Raw genomic sequence first — 24,235 nt, forward strand, 5'->3', positions numbered from 1 at the left:
GCCTTTCTTATATCGTTCTTGGGCCTCCCCCTACATGGTATTCCTTAGCAAAAACAGTAACAAAGCAATTTGTCTGGAAAGGAAGGGTCTAGTCAGCAGGTGTACAGGGGTTAGCTAGAAAATCCTTTCCTTCAGAATCATCCCCAAAGTCTTAGGAAAAGTTAGAAATATGTTAATGATGTGTGTGAAGGGTAGCAGCAGGCACTGTCCTGTTCTCGACTATCATAAATAACATTTAACAGAAATCAAGATGGAAGAGCTGACATTGCTTTAATTTGCAGTGAAAGAACCTTCACATTGAGCTGCGACACAGCCAAGCCCCCATGATCTAGGATACAGATCAAACACCTTGGGTGACTATGCAGAAAGAAGACTTCTCCAATACCTTATCCTAAGGAAAGAAATAACACAGAAATGCAGCATAATCAAAATGGCAGGAGCCATTTCAGTTTTGGCGTTTACCTCTAGCTGGCAAGAGGTATTGCCATTAGCTGGCAAGCTAATGGACTTAGTTCTACAGAAAGCCTGTTTATCTCAGATTGCATTTGTACTTGTAGTGACTGATTCATGCCCCAAACCAAAGATTTGTATCATTCATAAAGTAAAATCAGCTATCTTCTCTATTCTATCTGTATGCTCCCATGCACTATGCCAAAAAATTCTCTCCGCGTTCCTATAAGCATGCTAGATCTCAGTGCTCTTTTCATGCAATTATTTTGACAAGATAGATACCTACATCATTCATAAGAAGCTCTCATCATACAGTGTACTGTTTCATTTCATTTCAAGGAAGACCATGTCCATAGCCAGAACATCAGGTTACTAAAGGTAATCAACATTCAAATTTCTCCACAAAGCAGACAATTGAAAGTGTGCCATTAAATTTGTAATTTTTAAATCATTCAACTGGTTTAACTTTAGGGGATTAAGATTCAGCAAACACCAGGATATACAATACAATTACTTGGGGAGAAGTAATGACACTTATTCTGAAGAGACACCATATTGTTCCTTCTAGGCAGTTACAGTAATGGCATTAAAATGGATAATTTGTTGTGTATCCAAGGAACATTTTACCCTTTCAAGAGCTTCTAGGCTCTGTTGTTTTCTTTCAATTTTCTTCTTCAGCTGATTTATTTCTTGATCTCTCTGGAGCAATTCAAACTCTTTTTCGCGAAGCTCATCTTTAGAATGCTGGAGTTTCTTCTCTAAGCTCTCAATCTGAACAGAAAATGCAATTAAATCAGAACAAGTATTTTACTGAAATCAGGACAATTAAAAAAAAAAAACCCAACCCAAACAAAAAACCACACCGCCCCAAACAAAACTCACAAATACCATCAGTATTACCTCTGACTTTGGATTCCCTTGTCAATTTTCTATTTTATTTTTATTTTGTCAACATTTTCCTTTATTAAAAGAGCAGTTTGGGAGCTATAGCATATCAAGTAAAAAATACATCTTCATTTTTATACTGGTATTTCCCTGCAAAATTTTTAGTTTTGATTGACAAACATAAAATATTTTTGCTGGTACATTATTAAGGTACTCCCGTCCCTCTCCCTACAATAAGGAACCAGTTTTACTCTTCTAGATCAAACCTGGCCAGCTATTGTGTCCTAGGATCAGACTTTCTCACAGAATTAGCTGCCATTTGTTAGGGAAATTAGGTTTTTACTTTAAGCAAGAATTACCTGTTTATTGCATCCCTTAATTTCTAATTCTGACTTCTCTAAATTGCACTCTAATCGAATTATTTGTTGTTCCATTTCTCCCCTATGTTCACGAACTGTCATATCCAACTGTGTAATCTAAAGGTAAAAAAGGAAGAAAAGGAAATATTTTGAACTAGTATGCAGATTTTAAGAAGTAATATTACAAAATATGATAGCAAAATGAATGAAACTAATCCTTTGTAGTCTCAAGAATATTCTCTCAAGCAGTCAATATAAAAATGCACCCTAGCTATGTTGTTTAAAAAAATTGGGGCCAAACACAAAGAGAAAAGGGGAAAATTGGGAAAAAGTCCATAACTGAGTATGTTTGGTCCTCAGATACACAGAATACAAACCTAGTTCTCATTTTAAATGGAATGTAATGAGTAGCTTAGTATACTAATCCATCTTGTTAGAAAGTGCCAAATTTTGCCAAAGCAAAAAAAAAAAATCCTATTGCTTTGATGAATTCCCAGAGCAGCTCACAGGGAAGTGCGGCAAGAACATATTGGAAGGTCTGGCCTCTTCACGGTGTCAGTTCCTTGAACTGATTATTTATTTCTTTATTTATTTTTTAGATCCCCACCCCTCCTTCTCTCTGCACCTCAAATATTCTTCGATACAAAGGCTAGTAACTCCTGCAGGAAGTAGCTATTAGAAGGCTAATTATGCGTGACAGAAGAATAGTTTTTCCATGACAGGTATCAAATCCTGAAGCCAGACCAAAAGACTGAAAATATTTCAAGTGAGCTACAGAAATTTATTCACAACAAAAGATAACTGTTTTCATATTTAGAGGCTGCTTTAGAGCTAATCAGATATGCTCCAGTGCAAACAAGGAAACAAATCTATCATCTCCAAGCACGCTTCAGTGCAGATCTTTCCTTCATTTTATCAAACATCAACATCAGTTGTCCTATAACTTCATCACTAAGGAATAATTACGGGACAGGTTTGCACAAGGCTGCTGTTCTATCAAAACAGCAGTCTGTGGCCCCTTAGGGGAGCACAACCTGATTTTCCTGGTACAATAAGGCTTCAGTAACATACAGCTGGTTTTGAGGTTGACACTGTGGCTACATTAACAGCACAGTTTGGAACCATGGGTGAAGGCAATTAAACCTAGTGGACTTGTTATAAGTTATCTACTACGTTACAGGATAATTGTCAGTAACATACTTAAAGTCATCTGACCTGAGCTGCTCTTTGTTTCAGTTCCCAATTCCTTTCTTTCAATGCTTGGTCCATGTCAAGGAGTTCTTGTTTTTTGTCTTCAATTTCTCCCTTGCAATACCTGAAATTCTCATATGTTTAATTGCTTAATGCACATTCAGTTGCTTAACTTCAGGTATCCAGCTTGAAAATCATGAGATCTATTACTTACTTAAAAAACATGAATCAACTAATTGATTGCAAAGAAACAAACCCAAATTGAATAATTGTTAACTACGTTCCAGGTGGAAATTTCTCAATAACTTCATTATTCAAGTTATTCAATTGGCTATCAGGACAACAGGTTCTTAAAAAAGAATAGTACAGAAGAAAGTATCGTTAATTTATGGTCAGAAACGAAACTGGACAATTTCACTATAAAGGAAAGTCATTCCTCTTACAATTATTTCACAACTTTGGGATTCAGAAAAATAACTTTAGCAGATTTTAAAACAGAATTCCCAAAAAAAGAATTCAGCACCACTTTTAGAAGTTAAAAGTGAGCTGAGGAGCTAGCTACTGTATCAAGTTATCTTACAGCCACAAACCACCTAAAAATTATAGAGAGCTGCTAAGAAGATAAAAAAAGACCATCCAAACTACTTGCCGTTCCTAAGGAAAAACTAACACAACTAAGTTTTCATGATGGAAAAGATACCAGCTTACCTGAGCTCAGTTGTTAGATCCATGATAGCCACATGCTTCTCCCCCAGAGAGGATTGTGCATTCTGTAATGCATCTTGCAATTCCTGAAGCCGCGTTAAAGTAATTTTTAATTCTCCATGGGCATTCTGTAACGCAGATTCTAGTTCTGCTATTTTCTGTAAGGCTTCCCTGTGGCAAGTCTCACTTTGAAGCAGCTTATCTTCTAAATCATTCACTATTTTACACACACACACACAAAACAAAAAGTTTTATCATCAGTAAGTCAGGGTCTTTATGCAACACCGCTGCCTACTAGCACTTGTGGTCATGATCAGTTCTCACTATCACTATTTTTAGGAAAAATCTAGAAAAACAGTGACTTCTGAGGTTATACAATAACCTTTTCATGTCACCTAAGTCTTTGCTGTTTTTATTCAGCTCATAATCTATAATTGACTTGAAATATGAGGATGTATCTAAAAACATTTGGCCAAGGAGAAAGTACAGAGACAACATGGTAACTGAATATGCAGTGCTATGGAAAATGCAAGCAGAATTGCTAGTAAGCCTCTGGTTTAAAAGAATGGTAAAATTAAATGGAGGAGGAGGGGTTGGAAAGTTTGTTATTTCCACAGAATCTCTTGTGGGGTTTTCTGTTTGTTTTAAAGAGCTCAATTTTTGTAAACAGCATATGCCTTTATTAAATCCATGTGTCTTGTTTGATTACCACATTAATAATCTGCATTACCAATTTACAGGGAAAACTACTTATTCATTTCACCTGGGGTAAAGGTACATCCCACAGAAGTGAGAATTTGCAAAGGTACGTTAAAAAAAAAGTTTGTGGGTTTTTTGAGGGTTTTTTGGGGGGGTGGTGTTTGTTGGGGGGGTGAGATTTTTTAGTTTTGTTTTCTTTCTTTTAAAAACTATGGAATTACCAACACACACACACAAAAAAGAGTAACCCCTCCATCAAAATTATCGTATTTTTACTCTCATGTACTTGATTATAAAACAACGGGGGAAAAGAGAAAAATGTCTAATCTAATACATACACAGCAATAGCATGATGAAAGGAAGCCTAAGAAACAAAATAGCAAAATTACCCTCATTTGCCTTTTCATTGAGTTCTGATCGTGCTTCTTCCAAAGTAATATCCAACTGATTTATCTGCATTGCTTTGTCTTCACCATCTCGTCTTAATTGCACTACTTCTTTTTCCATATCAGTAAGTTCATTCTTGCACTGATCCATCTCCAATTTAATTTGTCTAAATAGAAGAAGCAACCAGAAATAGAAGAAGCAACCAGAACAAAATGAACCTTGTAACAACAACAGTGACATATGCATGTCCTTACATGCTCTAAGACGACAACCATTTGTGACTAAAATAAGAATTAAAAAGTCATATTAAGTAGGCTTTTCTCGGAATCAAAACCATCTTCTTTAAGACTACCAAGCCCTCCTAGAATCTACTAGCTAGAATTACAAGCAACTTGATACATTTATGAATTGAATTGCATTATGAAGTGCTGTCTTAACGCTAAATAGGTTGCCGGGACACGCATTAACTCCACTGGAAGACCGTTCCAGAAACTCATGCCTCTGCTAGTTAGAAACTTCCCTTCTGATTTCCAGTCTATGCTCATACGGAGACCAAATTGTATGACTGCATAGCTGAATACCATTTCAGACAACAATCTTTCTTACTGATATGTCTATTTGCAGAATATCTCTCAGTTATTCTAAACCTACCTGATTGTACTATTAAGTTCATCCACCTTCCGTCTGTTTAAATCTGCTTCCTGAGCAGCTAGGCGAAGTTTCTCCTCTACCTTTCTCAACTCATCTTCTGCATATGCTTTCTGCTTCTGAAGCTCTCGTTCCAAATTGGATACCTATTTAAAATGGTATTTAAAAAGCATTGGTACTTTTAAATTACATGTCAAAGAAATACACATCCTTGTCTTGCAACTCACATAGCGAGTTTTAACACAACAGATTTCTTTGTAGTCTAAAATTTTATATAATTTAAGACTAGAACTTTGCAGTCACATTTGAAAGACAAATAGTTTCTATAAATATAACAAGATTCAACTTTCTGAATTTTAATGCGCCTCTCCTTAATTGCAGTCTAGGGTTTGATTTTCCAAGTATTTAGCCACTCTAATGCTAGCTAGAGTTTCTAATAGCACAGAACCTGGTTTAAGACAAAATAAACCACTAAACTCTTTATTTTAGATACATTTAAAATAATAACTATCAAAGAAACCTTTTCAGATTTTAAAGGTATTACAAAAACATATATAAAAGCATTGAATCATCTGTCTTTATGTAGACACTTCTCACCATACTGTACCTGTTTTTCAAGTTTAATTTGATTATCTTCCAGCTCCCCATTTCTAATAGTTTCTTGCTGTAACATTTGCTGCTGATGATGCAAAGTTTGTTGTAAGAGAATATTTTGTTCACTTGTGTCTTGAATATTCTGATCTTTTAGTTTTATTTCTTTCTGTAAATAATGAACCTGAAAACACATTTATTTTCCATTACAATAAAACATTTTTATTTGCACTTGCATCAGCTCTTCACTTCATTCTTAATGAGCACAGAATCACACCTATGATTCAATAAAACTCCTGGCTCTGAATTTAGTTGCATTACAGTTTCAACAGTACGTAACACATCTCATAATTCACCACTGAGTTGTGCTTTAAAGTGAGGAAAGAAGTAACTTACCAGCCCTGTTTTTGACTCTTGCTTTCTAAATAAACCTAAACTGATCAATATTTTTAAAACATATATAACAAAGATTTTTCATTTCTAAATTACTGAACTACTTTTCTTTCTGTCACTCTTCTTACTTTACTTCTCAGAAAGTCTTTGTTTTCCCTTGAGTTTTTGTTCTCAGTCCTCCCCTTTATTTCTTCCTGCCTTTGTGACAATAGTCATTCCAATAAAAAACAGGAATTCTGAGTGCCTAACTTATCAGGCCATTCAACATGTGACTTCTCAGTGATGAATGCCAAGAATTTTCTGAAAAAAAGGTTCTTTAAAAAGAAAATAAATAAATCACTGACTGCTCACCGCAAAGTGGAAGTAGTGACTCTGTCACTTACTTATGAAAACACTGGTCACAATTACAAAGCCTCACTTGCTACCCTTGAGTTTCACACAGCATCCAGCCTCTTCATATACAGTATAACAACAACAGATTTTAGGGCTTAGAAAGCAGCAGTAAATACCACAGGCTTATGCGTAACACAGACCATAGATTTCCATCCAGTTACTCCTGTACCGGGCCTAGTAATCTGCGGTTGACTAAAGCCTATCTCTCAGCAGGTAGGGCAGCACTGACATGAACAGCCTACTATGATAATTAGTTCATGTGGTTAGTCATCCCCACAAATAAAAATTCATACCAATAACATTTAAACTTAATTCTTTCTTGCTTTCATGTAGTAGTGGAAAGTATCATAAAACTCAGGGGCTTGAAGTAAAAATTTTTTTATGCCCAGGACTTCTTCCCCATTCAGATACTTGAAACGCAAATCAATTACGTGCACCTAAGTTTATATTGCAATAGTGCCGTCTCAATTCTTTTTCCAAGATAATGCTTTCTTTCACTTAATTCTGATTTTGGTACTTCCCTCAACAATTCATTTATCTTGGTATTTCTTTTCCCTAAGCTTATCCAGTGTTTCTTAGTTATGATTTTCCCCTTTACCCTCACAAAATGTATACTTTTCCCAGCTTACTTCCTATTCACAGTTCCTGCTGCAAATGTTTTGTCTCTTATTTCACAGACAAACTTTTAGATTAAATAATTCATAACAAGTGTTCTCTGCAATACAGAAGAATGGTTAAAACAAGCTGTTACCTCTTCAGACTTTTTTTTGAGCTGATTTTCAAATATCTCCTTATTTTCTTGTGACTGACTCAAATACAGTGCAACTTCTTCCTTACATACGTCTAGTGCTGACTCAAGTTGTCTCACCTAGTTGAACGTAAGAGATTACTTAAAATTGCATGGCGTGGTTTTTATTAATCAGTCTAAAAAAAGGTGTTAAAAAACATCTTTGTGTAAAATGTCTGAAAAGCTACATTTTTATCTAAAGAGTATTAAAACAGGCATGGAAGATTATGATAAATTTAAAAACTGAAATAATATTCAGAAATTAAAATTATTTGTTAAATTAAATTACAATACTTTGTGTTTAAATCAGATGAGACTATCAGTTATGACAAGATATTCCAGTATTTGTAAGTAGCTAGAATTCAAAAGCAAACACATGCCCAATACCAAATCACCAATCCACCACATTATTACATATTAAATGTTACATATTGGAATGATCATCGTATGTGAGTTGTGACAAGTCTTTTTCAAAAATAACATTCAGATCTTAATACAATTCCTCTCAGAAAGCTACTGAACAGTGTTTTTTTTCCTTTCTGCACTGAGTGACAGTGCCTGAGTTCTACCAAAAGGGAAAGGAAAAGCTTTCAGCAATGTCAACACCATTAAACTATTTTACCCTTTTACTATTAATTTGGATTTCAGTAATCTCTTAACAAATATCTTACAACCTCAAACAGATAAAAATTATAATTTACAAACCCCCAGAGGTCTTAAGCCATAGTAATTAAACTTTTCTTAACTGTTTGGTTTCAATGCTAAGATGACTTTTCTCATCAACGAGAATTGTGCTGAATTTAGCTGCAGATTGGCTACTGCTTTCAATGCTACCAATTTTCTAAATCATATTGGATTTTATACCTCTCTCCCCACCCCATTCAAGAGTTTTTTGAAGAGAAGCGATCATGGGTCCTAATTTTAGATCTCTGGAAAACGTCCCAAATGCTACAAAGCCACTTGCATAGAAAACTGGTCCAACACGAGTTCAGAAAGAGCATGCTACCAGCTAAGTCCCCAGTATCTTCTCCTAGTGATATCCTAAAGATTTAATATTGTTTGAAACCTGACTGTGGTTAATCACCACATGGTAATGGTTTATTAAAATACTGTTGCAAGTGCTGCATGGAAAATATTTATCAGGTAAACACCACGAAGCGGTATAGATGGCTAAAAACATGACCAATATTATAATATCACATGTCTAAAATATATGTTGTATCTAGACCAAAAACCTACATGACATTATCTTTGTTAGACAATGTTTTACTTTAAGAGTACAACAAGCACAGATCTGCCCTATTTGTAACTACAGCAATTTTATAAAGCAATTATGCATTGCATAATCTTTTATTGCAGGTTTCACCATACTTCTTTTAATTTAAAAAAAAAAAAAAAAAAGGAAAGACTTCAGATTAATGACTTCTGAAATATTTACACAAGACAAATTTCTGTAAAGCAGCCTTAATATAGTTTGTCTATAGAGGACAAAAGGAAATACACCATTACTGCAAACTTTAAAACTATTAATTGAAAATTACAAAGAGCTTACTAACTTTGATTGTTTCTTCTGTTAACTGACTTTTCAGCATCTTCAATCCTTGATCTTTCTTGGTATTTTGATTTTCCATTTCCTGTTTGTACACATATTTTTTATTGAAGAGAACAAAATGTTAATACAGTAATAGTAATTTAACTAATAAAAACTCATACTAAGAATCAGGAAAAAAAATAGATCAGTGTATTTAAAACACAATTGTTTGTATACTGTATTCGTGTACATCATACTTTGAAGTGAATTTGGTTCCTGATAGGTGTCCCCTCATATTCTGCAGCAGCAGCAAGTATTAAAAGGAAAAAAACATTGCAATAATAGGACATTCTTGGTTTTCCACCTAGTGCAAAACAGATGCAATTGTTATTGCAATTGTTATTATGCAATTTATCCAGATCTCTTTCCTTTAATTAGTGAGAAGCCCAAGGGGCAAACCAGAGGCATAAACAGAATGCTGAGACAGAAAATAATGAAAGGTCATTAAAGTTTGTACAATTTCTAGTAGTAGTAGCTGGGGACTACACTAGATTCAGTCGATTACTCAACAAGAATTAAGAAGTAAAAACATAAGTATCTTTCATTTTCTCCAATTTTTCCATGTGTTCATGGATATGCTTTTCATCATTATTAGTCACTTGTTTGATTTGCATTTAAAGAAAGCCAAGAGCCAACCTTACCTCTCTGCTTTCTATCAGCAGCCCATCCAATGATTCAATGTGATGCTGTTTATGTATAACATCTTGTTGCAAAATAGATATTATTTGCTCTTGTTCAATGAATTGTTGATGTTTCTTCTCTAGCTGTGTCTGAAGCTGTCCATAAGTAATTCATGGTTTATTATTTTAATAAGCTTTTTCAGAGAATTTGTGCATCTAAATATGTCATTCAGTTCCATACACCCATCACTTTGAGAATGAAAAATAAATACATTGCTGCCATCAGCAGTATCGCACAGTATTAAAAATACCAAGAAATCCCAAACCCTTAATATCTTAAAGCAACAGGAGAATCAAGACAATGAGGTCAGGCAGAGTGCCATCAGCCAAGACAGTAAGACGTGCATACATTCTTTAGTAAAATATGACAAGCTTCTTTAACAGCTAGAAATAGCCACGGTTATATTTCTAACCACCTGAAGCAACGGAATTCTCCTCTAAAGACTGAAAAACCCTGTCGACAGTTCTCCCTAAACACAGATGCTCATAAGGCTCAGGCTGGCAGATGTTCAGCAAACAAGAGAATATTGTTAGAGCTGTCATGCTTTAACCCCAGTAGGCAAAAAAGCTATACTTTTTTTTCCCTGTGCGTGTGTGCTAGGTGTTTGGAGCAAAGATCAACAGCATTCTTCCTAAGTCCCTATTTCTCTTCAGTTGAGCAGAAAAGAGGGTATGAATATCTCAGAGGGCAATCATGAGATTGTGTAGCGTTAGATGGAAAAATGAACTAAAATCGGGAAATGTCAGGAGAAGATAATATAACTTTTTAATTGGACATCTGCCTCAGAATTACTAAAAAGACAAAGAAATTAATGCAGGAAAAAAGTTACCAAGTATATCATTCATACATACTAGCACATAAGGAAGGTCTTACTAGTTCAATCCGTTTCTCCATCTCTTTGTGCTGCTCAAGGTGAACCAACTTTGCTTTTTCAAAAGCCGAAGTTATTTGCTCATGTTCTTCACTGATAGTTGTTTCCAACTCATGAATGCGTCTGTTTTTCCCCTGGGAAACAGCAACAACAAAAAGGACTTAATAAAAATATTTAGCTGTGATATTAAATAGTGTTTTATTTGACGATCGAGTTCCTAGATATCGTAAGAGACCACCACAGAAAATACTGAAGTTATTCTCAGCATGTTTCATCTCAAAGGATGTCACACCTATCATATAGGTACAGAATGCCACTAAATGCAGCCGCTATACAGAGACAAGGTGTCTGCCAAGGTGAACTACTGGCACAGATTATAGCAACAGGAGCAAGGAACTTCTGACAAAGACAAAAAGAAATTCTGTGTTCACATGGATCGACGGAATCTTTAAAATACAGGTTTCCATTTGAAAGGGACCACATAAATATTTTCCGTTTCTAGCAACCTTAGATCCCTTCCCAAAACTAAAAAAGTTTGTGTAACAATAGCCAGACTGGAATTTACAGTGCTCGAAGTGTTAGATCACTTTTTTCACTTATTACCACTTAGAAGACTTTTTATTCACAGGTCTACATGTATTTCTTAAAAATACACAGTTTAACAACAACAAAAAGAAACAGAGAAGTGATTTGTCCAATGTCCCAGTTAACATCTGGAATCCACCTCTGTTACCTCCTACCCCAATAAATTCATACAGAAGACTACTCCAGAACTTCAGAAAAAGAAATAAGAGAACGGTGCCAACTCAGTACATTCTAACCTATTCATCCTATACACCAAACCAATCATGTATATGCTATTTTAGGAGTAGTTTTATTCTATTGGGGGGAAGGTAATTTTACTAAGTGGGGATTAAAGAGAGATTTAGAGAGTGAGCTCAAAGGATGGAAAATCTTAATTCTGACAAAGACAAAAAGAAATTTTTCATACCGAGGATAAAATTCTGATCTCACTGAAACAAATGGTAATGCTACAACTGATTTCAATAGCACCAGATTTTCATTGCACGTGTCATCACAAGGAAAAAGTAACATGTCCGTTAATAACTTACCATGTTCAAAAGCAGGAAAAAAGGGATGTTTTCTTTGAAGCAAGATTATTCAGTTTTCAAAAACTGCACTGTCTAAAAACTGCACAGATCGTTTAGCAGATCTGAAAGTCTATCCATTTTGAATACATGGAATAATACTGTTTTAACTTAAACTTTAATCTCCATTTATGTCATTTTACATAAACACAGTTTCTCACTGAGAACATTTTACCATGAGTTCCTGCTCCAACTCAGTATTTCTTGCTGCAGCAGCGGAATAAGCAATAGTCTTTTCTTCCAACTGTTTCTCAAGTGCAGAAAGTTGAGAAGATTTCTTTGTTATCTGAAATTAAATATGGCACAAAATAGCATGAAGACAACTGTTTTGGGTTTATTCAAGCATTTGTATGTATTTTCTTACCACCGATTCCATTTTAGCTACTACTATTTCCTAGTATTTTTAATGAATTATTTATTTGTTTGTTTATTTTTGTATGATCTATTAAACTTTATTACTTACAGAGAAGAATTCAGGACAATTTACCTCAAATGTATCCAATTCACGATAATTATCAGTGCCATATGAGTGAATTGGCTATTGCAGATTTATAACATTTGTGGCCATTATTAGGAAATACTGCAAATCCCATTATGCTGGAATTCTAAAAACGCATTAGCACCAGAATGTAAACATTAGCATTTTAACTTATTCAACCAGAGAAGAGCTAGCTGAAGCTTAATTTCTTTCTTTTGTGACTCTTGGGTAATGATGTTCATCTTTGGCAACTGTACTAACATTTAATGAGGAAAAATACAACTGTTCTTTCAACATCTATTTCTTAAGACTACACATTAATTCGACCATACCAAAGCAACAGGACCGTGCGTATTTTCCACATAATAAATCAAAATAGTAGTAGTAAAGCCCACTAACTACATCAGCTTTAAAATGAGATTTCTGACAACTAATAAATTAAGGCTGCTATCTTAAAGTTTTTCTGCTTGCTCAGAAATTTATTTCCAATTTTTCTTAAATAAGTCAGATTTTACAATTAACGTGGCAATTGCAGTTTTTCCATAACTATTGTCTTAACTGTCTTTGATTATTAAACTAAACAAAGAGTGACATATTTTTTCAGTGCTGCTAAAAACTTACTGCTCTCTCTAAGTTACTAGTTTTTGAAGCCTTCTTCAATAGGTCTTCCTGTATGATTTGAAACTGACTGGCTCTCTGAGCCATGCTGGTCTTCAAAGAAGAATTCTCATCATCTGCTTTTGTCAGTTTAGCGCGTAACTCTTCTATCTCTTTCTGGAATCTTCGCCTCTCCTTTTCAAATTGCTTGCTGACAAGTTCCAACTGTTGACATTTTCTCCTCTCTCAAAGTAGAAAAAATAAATTTCAGATTAATTTATAAAAGAACATACAAACCAGCACTCAAGCAAATAATCATACAAACCAAAGAGAGGGGAAATATAGTTTAATGACAGCATATTGAACTAACAGATATAGTATTCAGACACAAGACTGTTTATTTTTTCCCCATAATGTAACTGAAAGCTGTGACTCATGAAAACAAACAAAAAATCCCAAACAAACAAAAAACCCCCACAAACAAACAAAGAAATTGAAGACAGAATCATTACATAGGTGCCCTGAAGTCATTTCATGGAGCAGTCCTAATAGTAATTGCAGAAGCTATTGCAGAAATTCTGCAACAGCAGGATACAGAGAAAAGAATCACAGAAAATATGGAGACCTTAGTATAACCTGCATAAAGAAAAAATACATGGTTCTACTTCAACACAACTCATAGCTTGGATATTGCTGAACAAATAACTTAACTAGCAAAAGGAAGAATACTGTGCCTGGAGAACATGACAATTTCCAGAATTCCAAGGTGGCAAAATGCTCCCTGTTCAACCAAACCGTATCTGTTAGCTCACAGAGATGTATTTTAAAAAAAACACTACAAAAACTATTTAAACCGCACCAAAAAACTCCTGTTCTGTGGATTAATCAGACAGAACTGCACAGCTATTTCGGTAAGCTTACCTCCTTGACTTCTGATCAATTTGACAGGCTCTGTTTCCAGGCCACATAACCTGCTATTTTCTTGTCCTTCATTATCATTAGGAAGATGCTCAGCTCCATTACAGATAGTTAAGTTTGCAGGAGGCTTTTGAATTTCTGCTTCCTTCATTGCCAGTTTAATGCTATTACAAAGGAGGAGGCAATTATTTAACATTCTTTCTACATGCTACTTCTAATACCACCTTATTACTTGCCTATTCTTGCCATAATTCAGTAACCAAAAAGTTATACCTTAGGTCTGCAATCAAAGGTTTATTTGATTCACAACAAGATTCAGAGAGAGCTCCTTTCGTTGAGGAACTGGATAGCTGGTGTTTCAAGTGGTGCCATTTGAACTAAAAGTTAAGGGAAAACCAAGATCAACGCAAAAATCATCTTTTTATTGCTTCACAGTGTGATTAATTTACGTGTTATACTAGCATATAAATTTTAAGACACATACGCCAGGATGTTAAAAGTTTGGATAACTTGATCTTTAAAATTATTCTCCCAAGTAAGAGCTGGCAGAGCACTGCATATTTGTCTCATGCTAGTAGAAGTTATAGGCATTATGGCCCTCTGAAACTGAAACCATTCCTGTAGATATCTTTGTACAGGTACTGAAGCATGAACATTTTTGCTGTGAAAAATTAGGTAAATGGAGATACTAACCCGTAATTGCACGTTTTGAACTTCTCACATCATGCTTCCTTTCAGATTTCAATGACTGCACTTAATACCATTTTTTCCTCAAGTTACAGAAGGTTTCTGAATATTCCATTAAATTACTAGAAAAATCCTGAATTTTTCCAGAAAATGTAAATGCATTTTCCAAAAGGGCCCTAAAACAATTTTTAAGGCTTTTCCAAATAAACATCTGTGGTCACAACAGCCCAAAACATCATTTTTATATAAAATTACTATATTCTCTTCAGCAGAGGTCACTTTGGCAATTCCAAAATCATACAGAAAGCACGCTTTTGATTTTGTTTTCATTACAGCTACTCACATTTATACTTCAAAAATAAAGATATCTGTACTCCTGACCTCATATGTCTCTCTAGCCCTTCCTGACTTCCCAAACAGTTCCTCCAGTAACCCCAGCCAGTTCACAACTTTGGGTCATTTACGTGACTCTTCCAATCACTCGGTTTAGTGATAAACTTCACCACTACAAGCTTCAGGCTCATAAGCCAGGGTTCATCCTGGTCAAACAAAAGTTAATTCTCAGTCAGGGAAGGTGTGCCTTCTCTTTCCCAGCAAAAAAAAGTTCCTACAAACATCTCTCCTGCTCTAATTTCTCCATTGCTGAGGTTGACGCATCGACTCTGGCTGTGTGACACAATGTGTCTGCCATATGGGAAATGTCATACTGTTCTACTGGAAAGAACTTCAGCGTCATGTAACAGGACATCGTCACATTTTAGAGAATATACCTACATCTGAAGAATCAATACATAGAACAGAGGAACGGAAAGTGTAATTTTAAATGCTTGCTGATTAATCAATTCCAAAGCACCTGTTCCTTCTTCTTGAATGAGAAGACAAAAGTAAAATATTTAAATTAAGAAAACATTTCATCCATGCATCTTGAAAACCAAAGTTATTTTACTCAGATTGTTTCTCAAGAACATCACAGGATTTCCATGCAATGTCAGTTAGAATTGTTTAAGACACATAATTCAATTTGTAAGGACGTATCAGTTACTGTACCTCTTCAGATGTACTTAGAGACAACTGGGAAATAATGGTTTCTAGTATGTTGAGCTCTTCCCTTGAATCCTCAATTTCTTGCTGGCATAATTTCAAGCGGTTATGTTGCTGTGCAGTAAGTGCTCTCAGCTCTGTGTTTTCACTTATTAGAGCATTTTTCTCTTTAAGTACTATTTCTTTTTCACTAAGTTCACTCTCAAGCTCAATGATCTTCTGATCAGACCGAGTCAGCATTGATATCATTTCAGCGTTCTTTGCCTCTAGAGTCTTAATTTCTTCTTTTGTGCTATGATTCTCTTCCTTTAATTGCCTAAAAAAAGTGTATCCATTTAAAAGGTATAGGTCAACATAGAGAAGTAGACTAGGATTTTCATTATTAAAAGTACTAGAAGAACACACCATAACTATACTGCTTTATTAGTTTCCTCCCTCAAAATCTAGGATTAGCTCTATACAAAGGATAGAAAAGTTTTCACTGCTTTACTAAGTTTTCACTGTTCCTAAGGACCAAGATGCAAACTCCTATCAGCAAACAAAAGGAAAGAATAAACTACTTCTCATTCTTAAGCAACTTAATAAAGTTTTAAGCACTATCAGCAGTCCCTAGGAAGAAACAGATCAAGGTGGCTTTAACTGTGCTGAAGCCAAGGAAATTCAAGAACAAAATAAAATAACTATATGACTATACCTAAAATGACAGTGGATGAAGACGATGTACTAAGACTGAGCTAGTCAAACATTCTGCTACTAACAAGAGAGGGAGGGGTCCTATTTCTTCTCTCCCCTCATATCTGACTGTACAGTGAGCGAATTGGGTTTTTAGCCCATCACAAATTATTCACTTTTTTAAGTACTTGTTGATTTAGCAAACTGAATTAGCTCGGCAAAGGTCCTGATGAGTGCCAAACCCAGTGCAAGTTAGCAGAGAAGAGAGGGCAGTCTAGAGGAAAGACCCCCCTCAGCAGCAGAGAGCTATTAAACAGACTCAAGCTAGTGTAAGGGTGCTCACACGCTGCCCACCCTTGCCAAAATGGCCTAAAGAACAATTGTTAAGACAGGAATGTGAGTGTGGACAGCGTGCGTGAATGGGATACCCAAAATTGTCTGAGAAGGTGTTTGTCCAAACCTAGTAACGCTAAAGACAACCTGCTGATGGTTGTCTTCCCTCATTAAAGTAATGAGAGAATTACCAAAAGACTTCTGAAACAAAGGGGGGTTCAGCTTGAAAAGAAACATACAAAAATTTGTAACAGTGGGAAAGGACCTTGGAGTGGGAACAGAGCAGCAGTCGAAACCTGATTTGACAGTTCCAGAAGTTGCAGCCAGCATCGCAACCTCTGTTCAGGCCTGAGTGCAGCCTCCCCATCGGACGGCAAGAGTATCCTTCATTCTAGCTAGGGACTGACAACATGGTGTGCAACAAGCAGGGCCTCGCACCTGGCGGTGTAAGTGAACTCACAGGGAGCTTTCTCACTGGCACGTACATCAGTAGACTGCAGAACAGGTATACATAAAGCCAGAGTACCCACATCTCCCACAGAAGCAGTGTGCGAGCAAGGGAACCTCTGCTCCCAGGTGGCTTGGTGGGGTCTTGCTTGTTACTGTGAATATGTGTCAGCACGTGGGATTAGAACTTTTAAGGATTAGTTATACAGAAGAATTTAGAAATTTGTAAGTGTATGCTAACATTTTTTACCCATTTAGTATTATGGTTTGTCTGTTGTATTGCTGATACTGATCCTAAGCATCAGTTCACTGATGCTGGTCCTGATTTGGTTTGAACTACGTGAGTTGAGCAGCATGTTCACAGTGACAGTTGTAACACGCAATTTCTTATCAAATAACTGTACAGAAATTTTTAAAAGCCTTTGCGTTACCTTAATTGCTCTTCTAGGATGTCTAGATCCTTCCTGTAGCTGATACACTTTTCATTCAACTTCTCTTTTTCTTTTTCACAATTAATTAAACGTTTTCCCAAGACTACTTCTTCAGCTTTAACCTTAAAAAGCAATTTTTTTTCATTACTGTACAACAATAATCTAAGTTTCCATGGCCAACAGGCTTTTTAAAAAGAATGCTATAAACACTATGCTGTCTCTTTTTTTCTTTCTGGTAAGCCTGTAGATAATTCTATTGCTCAATGTTGTGAAGAAAAAGGAGAGGGGCAAAGCAGTTTTCTTTTTTCCCCCTGTCATTTAGGAAAAAAGTAATATTATTTTGGTTTAATATTTTAGGGCATATTTGTGGTTGGCAATCTCCTTCCACAAGAAAAGAAGGCTAATCAAATGAAAATTCCCTGTAAGAACTAACTGTTTCAGGCCTGTATTTTCTCTTCCCACAAGGCAGAAAGCATTAACAATTTCGACCACTGGAACTTTGGGAGATGACTTCATTTTCGTCTTAGCTCTTCTCTAGCTCATGTTTCCTTGAACAGGTTATACAGATGGAGTCAAAAGAGTTCTTCTAAAAGGACCATATACTTCTAAAATGTAAAATTCCCAGCTGGCAAGCAAGAGACAGAAGAAACAGCAGCAGTATTAGGATACCTCAAAGATGCAGACTGTCCAGACTGTGTGAAGACAGTTTAAAACTGGGTAACTGAAGTTATCACCACAAACAGTTGCTTACCCTGTCCCACCTCTCTTAAGACTTTGCCACCAACAAGCAGAAACAATTGGCCCACTGGTGAACCCGTTGCTGTTCGCTGCCCAGCTTACTGGAAGAAGCAAAATCCTAATAGCATGGCAAAATCAAGTGATGAAAAAAACTCTTACCTTTTCTAATTTTTCAGTTATTTTCTCTTTATAATTTTTGAAAGCTCTTGTCAGCTCCTCCGCGTTCAACAAAGCTTCATTTCTTTGCTGTTCTGCTCTGCAAAGAAGAATACCAATTTTAAAAATCACAAATTTCAGTCATTATGTAACTATCTCCTCCAGTTACTAAAAACAAGTACTAAATTAACTGCTCCAGGTAACTTCCTTTCTTCTTCCAACTTTCCAAGCCCTAGATAAAAAAAGTTTCATATGAGGCATAAATTAATTTTAAATATCATTTTTGCATATTTATATAAACAAAATTCTAATAAGACTAAGAATGTAAAAATAAACACTTTTGATTCCCCTTCAAAAAGAGTTTGATTCAAATCACCCTCCTGTCCCTACCAGTAAAAGCCCACTTTAGGGACTGGGATAGCGTGCATGATAAGGAAGCAGAAGATAGCAGTGCTCCTTAAAATTCAAACCGCTTAAGGGGAACCAGAAAAGATTTTGATACTGAAGCGAGCTCTCATGATGGAATTCTGGTGAGACTAACAGGAACTGATCAAAGGATAAATTCTTTGGGGCATACTGGAGAGATGGCATCAATAATAGTAAAGGAAGCTGAGACCGGGATGGTATCAGGTGAGTAACTGTTCAAAGCAGCAACCCAGACTGCCTTACTATCTCACTCTATTACTCCGCACCCCTGCCCCTTTCTTACTTTCCCCTGTCGTTACTCACTAGGGAAGAAGTTGGAACAGTAACCTCGGGACAGCTCAGGTATGCAGTCTGTTCAGGACACCCAACACAGGCACACAAGAATTACCGCTGCTCAATAGCATTTGTTTCTCTTCCACTAAGGGAACTGTGGTGACGGGGCAAGTGCCTCATCTAAGTACCCTCAGATCGGTGTTTCTTGGTCTGAGGACCACTGCCCATTCGGAGGTGTCAAAAGTATTCGGAGAAGGGGATAAAGGGGTTTCAGAATAACAAACAAAAGTGTTAGTCTAAAGCACTTCAGTTTGCTTGGCCAAAGAATAGTAAGTGGTTGTAATTATTGATTAAAAGCAAACTGTAATAGTTGTTAATACTAACTATAACACCGTATGCTGCCTTTAACACCTGGCAGAAGCTCATTTTTTCTAAAGTACCAAAATATTTACATTTGCAACTAGTAACTAAGTACAGCTAGTTCCAACCCCACATGCTCTGAATGAACAGTGAACATAAATCAACACCTATTTCTTCACCAGTAGTGCAAGCCCCACAGTATTTCCATTTGTCTAGCTATAGGAAGGTTAGAGGTAATTTCATGGGTAGATAAACCATGACAAGGGGTTTGCATTCAAAAGGCTCAAGAAATGCTTTCCTAAGTCATTAATTCAGCTAATTTTTGCCCCAGGTAATGCAGTTAAATGAATTGGGCAAGTAAGAATCTTTTTATTTATTCCTCTCATTTCTTTAAAATTACATTTTGGAGGTGATAGGATTGTACACGGTAACTTCCAACAGTCGAAAGAAATTTCCTAACCCTCCCAGTAGCCACACAACCACTAAGCTAAAGGAGACCATAGGAAAGGGAAATGGGGGTTGGGGTGGAATTACAGCACCCTTTTCAATAGTACCATATAGATCGGTAAGATTAAGGATAACGTAAAAATGTTCTCTCAATTAAGTTGTGCTTCTATCGCTTTCCTCACACCAACCCCAAAAATACAGCACTCAGTACTGTTGAACACTGAGTACTGAGCATACGCTGTAGATTCTTGCAAGACAAAGTCAAAAATAATTCAGGAAAAATATACTCTGGACATATTTCAACTCGCTACTGCAGTACATCTATTCTGAAGGGAAAAAAACAGGTGATAAACTGGTTAGTAGGGTAAGCTATCAGCCTGCAACTACCAGCAAATTTCAAGATTTTAAGAGTGCCTATTTAAATAATAAGTACCTTCACACAGAATTTTCCTGGGTTTCTTTAAAAATATCATTCATAAAGCAGAGAATTTGCTTCCACAAAGTAAACACCTGCCAGTGGAAATAAACACTTATGCACTAGTAGTCTGTATTCAATTTATTAAAATTACTTAGCTACCTCTTTCCTTGCTTGCTTCGTTCAATTAACTCCATTTTCAGATTTTTATAGTCCTTTTTATATCTTTGCAACATGTTTTCTCTTTCCATTCCTGTTTTCTGGCTTTGATCTAGTTTATCTTCTGCATCTCTAGCAAATAAACAAAGCATAATTAAAAAATAGGAACTTCTTAATAAAGAAACTAGATTTTTATTGTTCTTTTCTGCATACGATGCTTGAGAAGCGCTAGTCAAACACGCTGCAACTCTCAAAACCAGGTTTGGAACACCCATAGCCTCCAGCCTCCCCAGGAGTATGTCTGCAGTCTGGAGTGGTGCCCAAACCTCATTAAGAGGCACGAGGTGTCATGATTGCCAAGGACCCAGATGGCTGACTGCGTGTCATGAGATCTGAACATAGAAATCACTGTTTTTCTGGCAATAGGTATGGCTGGTCAGGATACACACGTGGGAAACGACACTAAAATATAAATTAAATGTAAGTATTTTTACTTGTTTTGTTAAGACAGACTACTGAGATATTAATTGAATATTATATAGCATGAGGTTGTAAGATAAGCTGACAGCCAGGTATGTCTTCCTGACAGCCTCTGGACGCTGTTTACATCAGTTTTATTTGGCCATTTGCCTTAATTAATATATTCATGAAGAAAGAATCCTTTACACTACATGCTGCACAGTCACGTTTGAAAATATGTATGCTTGTTTACTACAGAAGATATGCAGTCACGTAGCATACAATCACTCTAGTCAGTTATAAGGACACATTCATGTTTAGCGTATGTTCTAAATTGGTTTCTTTTAGAATCACAGAATTGTTTAGGTTGGAAAAGACCTTTAAGATCATCAAGTCCAACTATTAACCCAGCACTGCCAAGTCCACCACTAAACCATGTCCCTAAGCGCCGCATCTACACGTCTTTTAAATGCCTCCAGGGATGGTGACTCAACCATTTCCCTGGGCAGCCTGTTCCAATGCTTGACAACCCTTTTGGGGAAGAAATTTTTCCTAATACCCAATCTAAACTTCCCCTGGCACAACTTGAGGCTGTTTCCTCTTGTCCTATCACTTGTTACTTGGGAGAAGAGAGCGACACCCACCTCGCTACAACCTCCTTGCAGGTAGTGGTAGAGAGCGATAAGGTCTCCCCTCAGCCTCCTTTTTTACCAGCCTTTATTACTTTTTCTCCATTTCCTGAAGTACATTCCCCATATATAAGATATCAATACAAAATAAAACACCTCCCTCCTCCTATATATGGCTCCAAAATGAAAGTTTCAAGCCCCAGATTACATGACCCACACGGTACCAGTAATTATGTCATCCTGAAAAAGAGACTGTGGACTAGCAAGCAGACCACAACAAAATGTTGATTTAAAAGTACACCTATTACCTCAGAATTTTATCTTGAGCTGAAACTTCTGCTTCCAAGTTTACAATCTGTTCTTTTAACTTCGGAATGGTGACTAAACGTGTACCTAAAGTCGATTCAAGATAAGAAATCTGAAATACAAATATATTTGGGGTTTCACTAACGCTTGCATATATACCTTCAGGTGATAAAAACAATCTGCTTACTGAATGACACAGTGCTCTTAACCTTCCTGTAGAAGATGCTTGTTCATCTACACAAACTGACCTCCAGTTCTCTGCTCATTTAATATCCTTCCAGTTCCCTAGCACCATTCCAGTGTGATACGCTCTCTAGCAGAGTGACTTCTTTATATGTTGATCTTGTCTCTTGCTTTTCCCCAAAAGTTTATATTCTGTATTTGTTCTTTCCATGTCAGACAGTCAGACATTTTGTTTATCTACTTATTTGCACTGTCTTGGAGATAACATTTCTCACACAAAAAGCACTAAGCATAGCTATGTTTTATTGATGTTACATATAAACCAAATACAAGAATATAGTTGTCCTGAAAAAAAACCTGTACGTACAAGTGTATATTAAATCAGTAAAGATTTATTAGATACAATATTTCCTTCTAACTCACCTTCACTTTTTCAAAATAGCAGTATTAATCCAACCTGAAAGGTCAACATTTTTCATTTCCTAGACAAATGACTACTATGCCATTATTATTCACATTAATCTTAATGTAGCTCAGACACATGAATGTACAGTACTAAATACATTATTGAATTATTTTCTTACATAAGGTATTCTTCATTCTGTGACTTAATGGCTTTAGATTAAACTTTGGAACATGAATAGATAGAATTCATAATTAATATAGTTGTTTTGCTCATGGAGAAATAGATTCCAAACTATTCTGTTCCAAGATTAATGCTGAATATTATGAAAAAATAGGATATTAAACTTTAAAGTTTAAATATTAAATTTAGATAGATTAAGATGAGACAAAAAAAATAGCATCTTCTGCTTGGAATTACAGACTCAAAACTCATGGTCACTGGGGCGATTTTTTGGGTTTGGGGTTTTTTTTGATGAATACACTAAAGATACATACTCTCGTTTTTGACTGCATCAATTCAAAGTTCATTGTTTCCACTCTGTTCTTTAGGTAGTGGTTCTGAGAAGCCAAAGATGCATTTTGCTCATGAAGGGCATCCAGCTTCTCCTTAAGACGTTCATTTTCTTCCACAGTTTTATCAGAAGTTGTGGATACTGAGTAAGACTACACATAAAACAAGTTTGTTATAGACACACACACACATATATGCATATGTAAGCAATATATACATCAATGGAAACTCTGCAGAACAAATGTATTTAAATCATATCATGTTTGAGAGGGCTCCGTTGATATAATTGCCCAATGCTAGAGCGTATCAACTCCAAGCCCTAAAAGCAAAAAAATATTCATAAACATAGGAAACAAAAATAATAAAAATAAGTAATGAAGTGCAATATTTACTTCGGATTTTCTTTGCAAATCCTGGCAAGATGTTTTACCAGCATTCTTCTTACAGTTGGAAAAGCCTTGATAGTTGCAATTAGGCTGAACAAGGTCCTCCAGAGTGAAGTCTACAGCCTCATCGAAGCAGTGGCCATAATGTTCACTCGTACCAGCGCTAGGAGGGAGAGCAAAAAGTTGCTACACCGTTTTTTCTTTATTATTTTTAAATTGCTCATAAGAAGTATTCAAAAGAAAAGCACAAAAGGAGCTACTTGCAATAATCCATTAGACTGAGTAAGACAGATTTACAGTACAAGAGACAGGCTGTTCTCATTCCCAAACACACTCGTACCTGGAAAGCTCTTCCTCCACAGTTTGCAGGTTTTTTTCAGTTCTCCTCAGCTGATTCTGTAATGACTGTAAATCTGCAAGCAGGTCTTCATCAGCAGCACTTTTAGAGCAAGTCCACATGCTATATTCCATTGGTACCACACATATGGCTAAAATAATATTTAATATTAAAACATTTTTAAATGTATGTGAATACTATTTGCAAAGATACTTTTAAAGACACTGAAATAAGGCAAATAGGAAAAAAAAAGGAAAGGAGAAAAAAAGAAAAATACGTAAAAGGAAATATTGAATTTCCAAATGTAAATGTGCATTTCAACACTACCTCTTCCCACGTTCACTAGATAAAAATTACTCTGTACAAATTAGGGGTTTTTTTGAGAAAAAGAGTTCTGCACGGATTCATGAAGTATGAGAAGTTTCACGAGCTGCCACTTATGAAAACTGGGAAAACCTGCTATCCATAAGTTGCCAAAAAAAAAAAAATCTCGTACACAACGCACCTCAGTTACTCCAGAAGTCCCAGGCAGCTGGCAGGGTGCCTAAAAAGGCAACAGCGCGTAGGCAACGAAGACGCAAGACTTGCCTCGCTGTGCAACGACCAGCCATATTAAAAAAAAACCCACCCGAGCAGCGAGGACTTGACAGCACAGAGGACGC

General features: G+C 36.1%; 1 protein-coding gene across 1 annotated transcript; it reads right to left on the bottom strand.

Annotated features, from left to right (window-relative positions):
• Window positions 1-464: 464 nt before the first annotated feature.
• On the bottom strand, window positions 465-23,707 carry CCDC18 (coiled-coil domain containing 18). Its single transcript, XM_009333872.1, has 24 exons — window positions 23,577-23,707; window positions 23,243-23,399; window positions 22,835-23,002; window positions 21,754-21,863; window positions 20,361-20,489; window positions 18,281-18,377; window positions 17,384-17,505; window positions 15,507-15,816; window positions 14,046-14,149; window positions 13,776-13,936; window positions 12,879-13,099; window positions 11,955-12,065; window positions 10,634-10,765; window positions 9,721-9,855; window positions 9,045-9,122; window positions 7,453-7,569; window positions 5,932-6,099; window positions 5,328-5,470; window positions 4,679-4,842; window positions 3,594-3,807; window positions 2,910-3,009; window positions 1,695-1,811; window positions 1,078-1,221; window positions 465-560 (listed from the first exon to the last, which is right to left on the bottom strand). Exons 1-24 carry the CDS (start codon window positions 23,705-23,707, stop codon window positions 465-467), a joined length of 3,429 nt encoding a protein of 1,142 aa, XP_009332147.1.
• Between the last annotated feature and the right edge of the window lie 528 nt (window positions 23,708-24,235).

The sequence above is a fragment of the Pygoscelis adeliae genome, unplaced genomic scaffold (genome assembly GCF_000699105.1).
Source record: "Pygoscelis adeliae isolate BGI_AS28 unplaced genomic scaffold, ASM69910v1 Scaffold10, whole genome shotgun sequence".
Taxonomy (NCBI): Eukaryota; Metazoa; Chordata; class Aves; order Sphenisciformes; family Spheniscidae; genus Pygoscelis; species Pygoscelis adeliae.

Excerpts from the sequence above, each read along its gene's own strand:
- CCDC18 (XM_009333872.1), bottom strand. The coding sequence starts at position 23,707 with ATGGAATATAGCATGTGGACTTGCTCTAAAAGTGCTGCTGATGAAGAC. Across the intron at positions 12,066-12,878 it reads CTAGTAACTTAGAGAGAGCA|ATAACAAAGAAATCTTCTCA; the intron begins GTAAGTTTTTAG and ends ATTTAATTTCAG. Across the intron at positions 3,010-3,593 it reads GATCTAACAACTGAGCTCAG|GTATTGCAAGGGAGAAATTG; the intron begins GTAAGCTGGTAT and ends TGAGAATTTCAG.